This window comes from Xiphophorus hellerii, chromosome 18 (assembly GCF_003331165.1).
Source record: "Xiphophorus hellerii strain 12219 chromosome 18, Xiphophorus_hellerii-4.1, whole genome shotgun sequence".
Classification (NCBI taxonomy): Eukaryota; Metazoa; Chordata; class Actinopteri; order Cyprinodontiformes; family Poeciliidae; genus Xiphophorus; species Xiphophorus hellerii.
The window spans coordinates 22,553,257-22,564,047 of record NC_045689.1 but is presented as its reverse complement, the minus strand read 5'-3'; the positions used below and the strand labels follow the sequence as shown (position 1 = coordinate 22,564,047).

At 36.2% G+C, this 10,791-nt stretch overlaps 1 protein-coding gene across 1 annotated transcript in view; it reads right to left on the bottom strand.

Moving 5' to 3' along the window:
* Nucleotides 1-525: 525 nt before the first annotated feature.
* LOC116708341 (uncharacterized) overlaps nucleotides 526-10,791 on the bottom strand; it is a 16,815-nt gene continuing 6,549 nt past the window's right edge. The window contains exons 8-18 of the mRNA XM_032546242.1: nucleotides 10,595-10,709; nucleotides 8,589-8,791; nucleotides 8,457-8,505; nucleotides 8,211-8,357; nucleotides 7,199-7,534; nucleotides 6,963-7,060; nucleotides 6,770-6,876; nucleotides 6,615-6,688; nucleotides 5,044-5,072; nucleotides 4,825-4,953; nucleotides 526-3,721 (exon numbers count right to left, since the gene is read on the bottom strand). Coding sequence (XP_032402133.1) covers nucleotides 3,287-3,721; nucleotides 4,825-4,953; nucleotides 5,044-5,072; nucleotides 6,615-6,688; nucleotides 6,770-6,876; nucleotides 6,963-7,060; nucleotides 7,199-7,534; nucleotides 8,211-8,357; nucleotides 8,457-8,505; nucleotides 8,589-8,791; nucleotides 10,595-10,709 — 1,722 coding nt within the window. The 3' untranslated portion in view covers nucleotides 526-3,286. The remainder of the gene's footprint in view (nucleotides 3,722-4,824; nucleotides 4,954-5,043; nucleotides 5,073-6,614; nucleotides 6,689-6,769; nucleotides 6,877-6,962; nucleotides 7,061-7,198; nucleotides 7,535-8,210; nucleotides 8,358-8,456; nucleotides 8,506-8,588; nucleotides 8,792-10,594; nucleotides 10,710-10,791) is intronic.

The following is a 10,791-nucleotide window of genomic DNA, read 5'->3' as shown; positions in this document are numbered from 1 at the left end:
AAGAACCAAAGCCAAAAAAACAACATTGTGTAGAGTGAATGGATGTGGTTTTACACTGTTGCTCTTTAAAGAAAACGTGCATATGTACAGGTCTGGAAAAAATGATCAGTTTCTCTGAATTAACTTTTTATAGGTATATGTTTGAGTAAAATTAAATTGTGTTCATTTTAATTAGTCAGATATTTTCTGACCATTTCTCAGAGAAATGATCAAAATAAAGAAAGATGCAGTGTTTTCAGACCTCAAATAATGCAAAGAAAACAAGTTCATATTCATTTAGAAACAACAACACTAATGTTTTAACTCAGGAAGAGTTCAGAAATCAATATTTGGTGGAATAACCAGGAGGTTTTCAGTGGGGATCAGTGCAGTGGGCTCTTCATTTTTTCCAGCACTGTACATTAAAAATTTAAAGGGAGCACAGTTGCAGCCTATAAATATACTACTGCTGTATATATTGACATCATTTTTCAAACAGGAAGTTGTTGTGAGAGCAGATATCCATGACACTAAAATCAAGAGAGCGCTCAGAATGGAGGAATTTAAGTGGTCAGAAGTGTATATGCTGCTTCATATGTACTAGGATGGGTTGTGCGAGAGTGCTTGCAGGACCTAAAAGACATAGAGCAGATTTCCAGGGATTTGGAAGGATTTCAAGATTATAACATGATTACAGCAGGCAGTCATGGATCAAACATGATGTAAACTGAGATGTAAACCTCATGTGTGTCTTACTGGAAAAACCTCTTAACGCTGCAGCTTTTAGAGCCAGACATCACTCATCTTTTGGCACGATTAACTGTTTTGTTGCGCGTTGTGTCTCAAGAGCGAGTCTCGCAAACATAATCATACCCACTGCACTGTACAATATTTTGTCATGTTACAGTCACTCATTTTAATAGTCTCTTGTTGCATCTACTGTTTTCTTGCAGGGTTGCCATGTATTTAGCTTCATCCATGTTTCCATCAGCTCAGACTAGTTTTCCTGTCCCTGTGGAAGGCAAGCATCTCCACAGCATGATGCTGGCACTGCCATGTATCATCGTGGACATTGTGTGTTCAGAGTTAGGCTTTCTGGCACTAATATTGTGAACTTTGTTTAGTAATTAGGTGATTTTTAAGGACATGATTTCTCTGGATTTTCTTTCTTGACACCAGAATAGAAGAGGCTGAATAAAAAGGTACTTAACAAAATGTAAACAACATTTATCATTTTCATTCTTCTTCACAGTTATTCACTTAGAATCTCAAAAGAAATGTGTTTGTGGTTGAAATATAATGTGCATTTTGTGAAAGAATAAAAATACATTTTGTTTTCTTGTCTCAATTAATCATACATTTAATCTAAATCTTGAGCAAACGCATGTTTGATTTTATTGTCTTTTTTTCTTTAGGCCTTTCCATATTTCGAATGTTCATTGATTTCATCTGTACAACTCTTTGTCGCAGCTGCTGATGTCTTAAAGTGCTTTATGAATGAAGTAGTAGCAGTAATTTACTCAGAAAATGTTTTCAAACAAATGAACAAACAGATTAGGTCCGCATGCACTTGATTAGTTACCTTGACTTGATTGAGGGAAAAATTAAAAGGGAGCACAGTTGCAGCCTATAAACATACGATTGAAAACATAACACGTATGGAAACATACCCACACAGATGTCACATGAAGTTAATCTTCCCGAAATAACCCATGTGTTGTGATCTAAACAACTAGAGCAAGTGTAATGTGGTACAACTGCAAAACATCCCACAGATTTACACACACAGGCTCCTCCAGCAGTTTGTTGTATGTCTGTGCCACTGTGAAGCAGACGTGAAGGTCCGATCAGTGGCAAAAGAAGCTAATCTAACTGATAAGCACATAATCTCAGGTCAGTCACTAAACAACACCTCACATACAAGCACCCACACATAGCTGCGGGGCATTGCTGGATTCTGTAAGGGGGACTTGGCATGGAGTGGAAAGCTAACACTGATATTAAGTGAAGACTTGTTCCATCTGACCTTCTGATTTGGCTCACAGCCCCCCGGTAGGAATACTGACTTTCTATTATAAGACCCAGAACCCTGTGTGTCAGATAAAGCGCTGGCCCAGAAGAAAGCAGCAGTTATGAAGCTTAGGTTTCTCCTCTGACTGGCACTCATGTTGTGGAGAGGGTTACAAAGACATTTCTAAGGCTGCGGGAATCCAGCAAATCACAGGGAGAACTATAATCAACAAAGGAAAACCAAAATGGAACCCAAAAGTGGTAGACTGGCCAAAATTACTCCAAGAGAGTGTCAGCAACTCATCAAGTTGGTCAAAAAATTGCCCAGAAAAACAACTAAAGCACTGTAAATACCTAGAGAAGAGTTCCAGGGGGGCAAATTACTTCTGTACAAAAAACTCCACAAATCCTCAAGACTTTTGAAAAAAAATATTCTGTGTATCCATGTGACAAAGGGATAACTTTTTTTTTTAACATTTGCATATCAATTAAATCTGACATTAAACTAAAACAATGTCAGCTTATATAGAAATATATATAAAACCGGTCAAACATAGAGGTGGGCATGTAATAATGTGAAGCAGCTTTGCTTTTAAAGGAGTTGGAGGATAATTCTTGGAAACTATAATTTTTTGTTCTATAACAGAAATCTCCAGCCATCAGTTTGTGACCTTGAGGTCAATCTCAAGCTGAGATTGCATTATATTGGTTTTGCAGCAATACAATGATCCAAAGCAAACAAGCAAATCCACCACTGAATGGCATAAGCAAGTATTATCCTAACTTGGATTTTAGTTAGTGAATATATAAACAAAGACAGGTTATCAGGAGACAAAAAAAAAGTAATTCAGTTTTAGTTTATAATAATTAGATTATTATAATTAACATAGGTTGTTCTAAAGGCAATAGTCCTACCCCTTTATTAACTCCAGACAGAGACGCTATCTGGATAATATTACAGGTTGTGTCATACTGCGGCTCGTTGCCAGAATATATTCCTGTCTGTTATCACTGGTGGTTAACAGGGCACAGCTGAACTGATTTCAAGCTGCAGCATGGTAAGACTGAGGTCAATGGAATCACACTTTAGCAAACAAATGTATTATCTTGTACAATATTAGCTCAAAGCTATTAGAGGCCAAATATTACAGAAAAAGAAGTCTCTGAAAGAAGAATATGCCATTGCCATCTGAATGAAAATCAAAGCATCAAATATATGTTTGTAATAGTTTTGTGTCCTTTTCTATTTTTCTTTAGGTTTGTCTATTAGGCTTCAGATTTCCTGGGGGATTTTTTTTTAATGGAGTTGATCTTTGGTGCGCCGGAAAGTTTGATCCATTAAGATGTCCGGATTGTTGGTCTGAACAGAGCCACTTCTCTGCTGGTCGGAAATATAACTCTCCGCTTTATCATTCAAAAGACCTCGGCTCTCTGGGCTGCGTGGGCTGAGTTTCTGACCAGCTGAAAGAGCGGCGCTCCGCTGGTGGTCTGGAGGACTGCGGCGATCCGTGGCAGGATCATGCTCCTTTTCTCTGTGCTGATCGGAGCCATCATCACTTTCCTCGCGGCCTTTTGTTCCGTCTCTCAGCTCGCCATCACGCAGCTGGCAACGTCTCATTTGGTTTAATGTGGTTTGCAGCTCGTTGAGTCGCTGTGATACATAACATCTCTTCAGCTCCAACAGGACTGTTCCGTTACGACTCAGGCTTGGCGTGCTTGTGGATGTTTCCCTCTGCAAAAATAGATCACTCATTCATTCATCATACTTGTGCATCCTAATGTGAGTTTTTATCTTCTATGTCAAGAATGACTTGGAGCACATTTACATCAACATGAAGGAGGGATTTGTTTAAGTAATTATTCCCATTAATGTGATTACATCAATGCAATGTGTCTTTTATTCGTTTGGTATCTAGCAAAATAGCCAACTCTCTGAACCTTTTCAAAATTTCTCATGTTACATTTTATTTTTATAAAGTTGAGTGAAAAACTAAAAGGTGCGTGATGTACATTAGTATTCGGTCCATTTTGCTTTTATACATAAAACAAATCCAGTACAACAATGTGTAATTTAACGAGATTAAATAACTTAAATTTCACTATAAAAAGCTATGGTGTCTGTAAATAGTATTATGAAATCCAAAGAACACAAACAGATCAGGGACAAAGGACCAGTGAAGTTCAAAGCAGGGTTATGAAACAATAATCCAAGTTACTATATCCCATCTCAGATTTGTTGAGTCATCATCTGGAAATGAAAAGAGTTTAACAAATTTACTAAAAAAAAATTCAGGTGTGGTGCAGCAGAGGCACATCTAAAAGTTGCAGGACACTGGCCCTTGAGGACTGGAGTTTGACACCCCTGCTGTACACTTATCGTAAATTGTTCTTTTAACCTTCTCGAGAATTTTTATGACAATAAACTCCAAATCCGCAAAACTAAAAACATTGTTGGGACTGTTATTTCAGTTGGGTTTTTTCCACTGTTAGGTCTATAAAAGCAAAACAAATGTTTAAATACAGTGATCATGAGCTGCTTAGGGATAAAACAGCACTACAATGTGCTGAAGTAGCCTTTTCTATAACAAGAGTTTATTAAAAGGTGGTTTGTGACTGTAAAGATAAAACACTGAACAGGTTCAGGGAATTTAAACAATTTTGGCTGAATGGAATAAAAAAACAAATCTGTGACAAAAACGTCAAAACAAACACACAGGAAATAAGACAGAAATAAATTACGTATGAGTGGGACAATGCATCATTCAATTTAAACAATAATGTACAAATCATATATATTTTTAGGATTTTAAATATGTCACCAATCATTCTAATTACCGCTTTTTCTGCAGCACCGTTCTCTCTCTCCTTTAACATTGTGCTTATTTGAGATCTCCTCTGCATCTGCATGCTTAGCTGCAGGAAAGATTCACTCATGCGGTCAATTTCTTCCTCTACACATGACATCTGGGGAAAAAGGATCATGTTATGCAAGGCATAAAGTACATTATCTTTGCTTCTTTTATTCTAACCTTTTATGCCACGTAGCTTCATTACCTGCACTGGTGTCCCATTTGGTGGTAAACCTGAGGAAATTAAACCATACACTTAAAAAAAGTAAATAATGACATAAGCAATTAATAAACAGAGCAGTATGTAGTTGCTTTTCTAGCACAATAGCCCCTGTGTGCACTCCTTCAGCACTCACTGGTACTGGGCTATTGGGTCATTTCTCATAAACAAAAGCTCTCTAAACTCATTAGGGAGGCAATAATTGACTTTCTCTCCAGACCCACAATTGTTTAATGATGTTTATAGCTTGTGGAAGTGGAGAAATGAGAAAAAAAGAGTCTGATATGGCAAATGGATTCATCCATTTATCTATGAGACGCATTATTCTAGCAGATTAATGGAACATAATTGTTTCACTATCTGGACCCAAAATAGATTATGCTCTGAAAATCTCACCAGAAGAGAAAGTTTGTATTGACCATTCAAAGTATAGTTTTTTCAAGTAGACTTAAGGATGGTCTGTTTGTTTTTGTTTTGGTTTTTTGTGGAGACTGCTGAAGGCAAATGGAAAAATGAAAACCTGAAATACATGACACAATTTTATTGCTTTTATTTAAAGCAACAAAGCATTGCTTATTCCTAGTGTTGTAATTATTTAAAAAAGCACTGTTTTCGACTGTTATAATGTCCTCTCTCTACTTTTTGGTTTCTTTATACTTAGCAAATGCATAAGAAACACATCTTTTACACACAGTTGGTAACAGCAGCGTTGGTGTGTTGCCATAAAGTCATGGGTTTGAATACTGGCTTTATTGTGCAGAGCTAGCTTTTGAATGAGCATGCATGCCTAGGTTCTCTCTGGCATGGATTAGTAATCAATAGTTAGTAGTAATTACTAATGAATTACTATTCACTACAAGTTGACATTACTAATGAGTGCAGAGCTCTGAAGGATTAATCAGGTATAAAAATGTAGTTTTATGAAATAATAATGTTATTTACTTTATAAGTAGTGTCATCCTAATGACTAAAGACATATTTCAAAAATATTTGATCAATACTATATTTAATTTGTTTTACTACGTACCAATAAATTCATTAATTAGTTTTAGACACACAAACCTGAAGAGGCAGAGCTAATTTCTCAGAGCTAGCATCAGGTGGAGGTTTATTATCACACTATCTCTGTGCTCATCTTTATTTGAATGGAGCTATTTGAGAATATCTCAGCAGCTGTTTTGTAGTTTTTTTTCTGCTCTGTTAAGCTCATGCTCCATTTGCTGAGCTTTGCAAAGTCTACGATTAGGTTTACCTTCTCTTATTAAAGCAATGGATAAAAAAATGCAGACCGAAGATGGACTGTGTTGTGCATTTTTAAACTATATTCCCTATTCTGAATTTGACTGAACTGTTAATAGCCTTAATATGTATAATTATTGTGGCAGATATCATGATAGAATGTAGAGAGACAAATGTTTGAAAATTGTAAATGTTCTATTTTCAAAGTCTTTTGCAAGTTATTTGAGTGCCTTATATTGCACTTGTCTTTTATAAAGTGTAAAAAAAACAATAAGCCTACAAAATAACTTGAACTTGAACATTAAAAGCTGCCATACCTGTATTTGGAGTTGATCTTTGTTTGAGGTTGCAGATAAGATCTTCCAGTTTAAAATACTTATATTTCTCAAGTCTAAAGTAGAAGATGAGAAAAGTTACTTATAATAAATGCATCCAACATTCTCTGCTGTAATTTTTAGTTTTTCACACCAACCTTCTAGCTAATAGGGGCTCAGTGAAGCGCGCTTCAGAGGGAACTCTGATATTGAGAAATTGCTCCACTAATGCCCCATGCCGCCCACCTAATGCATCAAAATTAGGCTGAAGAAAGAAGCAATAAAAAGTTATCAGCCTACATTTCAAACTGTGTGAGGATGATGAGTGAGCTTCAGATTACTCTCACACACTTCTGCTGGGCTCCATTTAAAAGAAAGGTTGAACAGCTGAAGGCTTACAGCTGAAATGGCTTCATGCAGAGCTTGCAGAAACGTCTGGGGTTTGGATCCTGGATAAAAAAAAAACAACACAAATTAATCTTTCTGCTGCCGAAGAAGATTACATAGTTACTGCTCAAAGATGATTGCCCAGCCTATAATGTTATGCATGACATTCAGGACTCTCTTTTACCTTTTTTTTTTATTACCTACTGCTATGCGGGCCATGGACAGCAGAATGACAGCAATAAAGTGTCCCACATGCTGAAGCTTTGCCTCTGACAGATAAAGGATTTGATTGGTTGGATCAAAATAGAAGTCCCCAGTGAAATGACCCAGGGGATTCTCATTAGACGAAGATGAGCAAAAGGGAACCGACTTTGCCAGCAAAAGAAGCACAGAGGGGAACATGGGGGAATCTGCAAGCCACTGCACCACGTGACAACCAAAAAGGTAAACAGCCGAATGCTGTGGAGACAGGCTGTCCAGTGCAGTTGGAATTAGACGTTCGTTGTGGTTCTCTTGGACTGAAGTCCCCGTTTCTGCTATAACAGAGAAATGGTGAATCAGGAGTTGATGCGTCGGAATTTACGATACAGTGCCTCGCAAAAGTATTCAAGCCCTCGTTTCCCATCTTTTGTTACATGCCAGCCACAAACTTGCAGTAAATACATTTAATCAGGTTCAATAAAAGTAGCACATCATTTTCACATGGAAGGAAAATGACTTGTGGGTTTCTTATTTTTAAAAACTTTATTCCAAATAATCTAATTGGAATTCATTTGTAATTCAACTCTTCCCTGAAACAACTAAGTGCCACCAACGGCCTTCAGAATGATAAATGGCCTGTACTTGCATAGGGCTTTAAAATCACTGTCCATTACATCCAGTCATTCACCCATTCACTCTGGCTCCAGTCGGCAGACCGACAGGAGCAAGGCTGCCATACAATCAGCACCACTGAGCGCTCTGACCACCAACAGCAGGCAAGGTGGAACTGCCAAGGAGGGCAGTTCATCTATAAATACAGAAAATGGTGGTCCTACAAAGTTGAAACTGCCATTTTCTTTCTATTTTATAACAATGCACTATTTTGCATTGGTTGATTAAATAAAAGTACTAACTGATAGGAATGCGAAGGGTTTTTTGCTTTTGCAAGACACTGTACATAGTTCATTGTGAATTTTACTTTCAAGCTAAAAGACAGTTTTGTTTTTGCACCTTTATGGGAATGCTGATGTGACTCATCTGTGGTAAGCTGTTGTAAAGACTGCTGAATGTCCTGCAGAGTTTTGAACAAAGGAGATACGGTGACCAATTTGGATAGATTGTCTTCACTGAAACAAGGAGCAGCTGTCTGTGTGCAGTCTGGAGAACAGAGAAACGGCATCTTAGCGCAAGTACTATTTTGTCCTGATTTATTTAACAGAGAAAAAAAACCTCAACTTTTAAAGATTTGTTTCTGACCTGTCTCATGAGAAATAGCTTCTCCTTTATTCATAGACATTGATGAGCACTGGGGAAAGCAAACAAAAAGGGGATACAGTTTTTACATTCTCAACATATGTTTGAAGCAATTAGCAAATGTTTCTATATTACCTGTGTAAAAGACATATTGGTGTTACCAGGTTGCATATATCCAACCTGAGCCTCAGAGTCTCTTGAACCGTGACAATATGGAAGACCACACAGATCCTGGTTCTGCCAAGCTTCTGCTGTCAGCTTGCATAAAAGAGCTTCGACTGATCTAAGAACAGCTCCCAGTAAAGACACAGAGGACTCAGCTTGGCTGGTGGAAATGTCTGCTTTCATGAAAATATACAGAATAAACACAAGGCATTTTAAAAGTTTTAGGCTCTTAAAGCAAAATAGTTTAAATGCTACGGGAGATCATTTTTACAGCAGTGTTAAAAGAATTACATTCTCAATTTGAACAACAGGACCTTAACCTAGAAAAAAATCTGAATGAACTTATAAACATTGCAAACAAAAATATGGCTAAATGAATGCACAGGTGCTGAAGAATGATATCTAAAAGATTAGACGTGTTAAAGCAGCAAATGAAAAGCAATCTCACAAAAACTACTGTTGTCATTTTTACAATGCAATATTATGTTGATTTTATGTTATTTCAATCACATGAAATCAATTCTCTCTGTGAATATTTGATCAAGTGAAAATAGTGATTTTGTTTGACATATACTGGATCCTCTCTCCATCCATCCACATCCAATATAATATAATATAATATAATATAATATAATATAATATAATATAATATAATATAATATAATATAATATAATATAATAATGATCATCAAGGTAATCAGAGAAACAATTAAACTTGTTTTGTATGTAATGAAAGACTAGAAGGGAGAAGGGTGGATTGTATTTTTTGAGAAACCAGTGGTGAGGACGATATTGATTAATTTTTATTCTGGTTTGCTGCAGCATTTTTTTTTTACTAGAGTTGTCTAATTATAAGTACCTCCCAAATTTGGACAAGCATTTATTGCTTTACTAATAAAAGCATTTTATTCAATTCATTATTCATGTTTATCCTAAAGATTTGAAAATTTGTTATGCTCAGCATTTTATTAATATTTTCTGTAAAAACATCAGTAGGCCGGCTGCTTGATGATGATGATGCAGATGCACCACATACATTTATGATCGTAGTTTTAAATCTAACACCCATATCAGACCGTATTTTATCAGCCCACCCATAGTTTGGCTGATAAAACAACTTAGATTATTAGTATTATTAAGTTAAGTGTGCTTACGTTTGAATTTACTCTAAACTGTCCAAGTTGTAAGCATTTAGCTATTGAGTTGAAATGTACTAAAAAAATGTGGAAGTTCTCAATTTTTTTGATATTACTATCCACTGACCAGAACCACTGGTACACACACAGACCTGGCATAATGCTGCCAATTGAGTCTAAAAAATAGACTCAATATGATAGACAGGATTTTGAATATCATAGAGCATATATATTTTTAGTCCTTTTTATTTTCTATTGAATTTAGCAAACAGACTAATATGTTTTTTTGATCTTCAGGTTTCCAGACCTCAGATAGTCAGACACAGACTGTTAACTGAGCAATTAGAGTAAGGCAGAAGGGACTGCAGTGATTACACACAACAGATGGTCGAATACTGCGATGTGCTGCGGTGAAACTGCACTGAAGTGTTCTTCATATTTTATACAAAGAGACTGCACATGTTTTCAGAGCAGCAGCCAGAACTGCAGTAAAAGGTATGAGCAAACAATCTGTCCATCTGTTCGTCCATCCCTTCACCAGATATTAAATGAAATTACAAAACACTAATTTAACAAGATTTCATTTATTTTTTTCCTTATTTTTTTAACATAGATTATCCAGAAGCTTCCTCAGAATAACAATATAATGGGAATAATAACTATAATTTCTAGTTGCAGCTTCTATTTTGTTACTAATGGGTCCATCTACTTTTATGAATAGCAAAGTACATAATTTATCTTTCTTTGACCATAACATAACATTGTGTTTTTTAAAAAAGTTGTCGTATTTTTTGATTTGTGGAGCTTAACTAATTATTTAATACGTGCATTTATTCTCACCTTGGTTGTCTCCCTCTCCGATGTGAGTGTGTGATAACACATCCTTCCTCACATTATGGACTAGAATCTCTTTAAGGAGACTCAGGTTTTTACTATCCATATTTTCAAACACATCCTGAAACAAAATGTACAGAATAACGATATATCCGATATATTTTGAGTGCAAGTCCACCGACTTGCTAAAAACAAAAATAAGC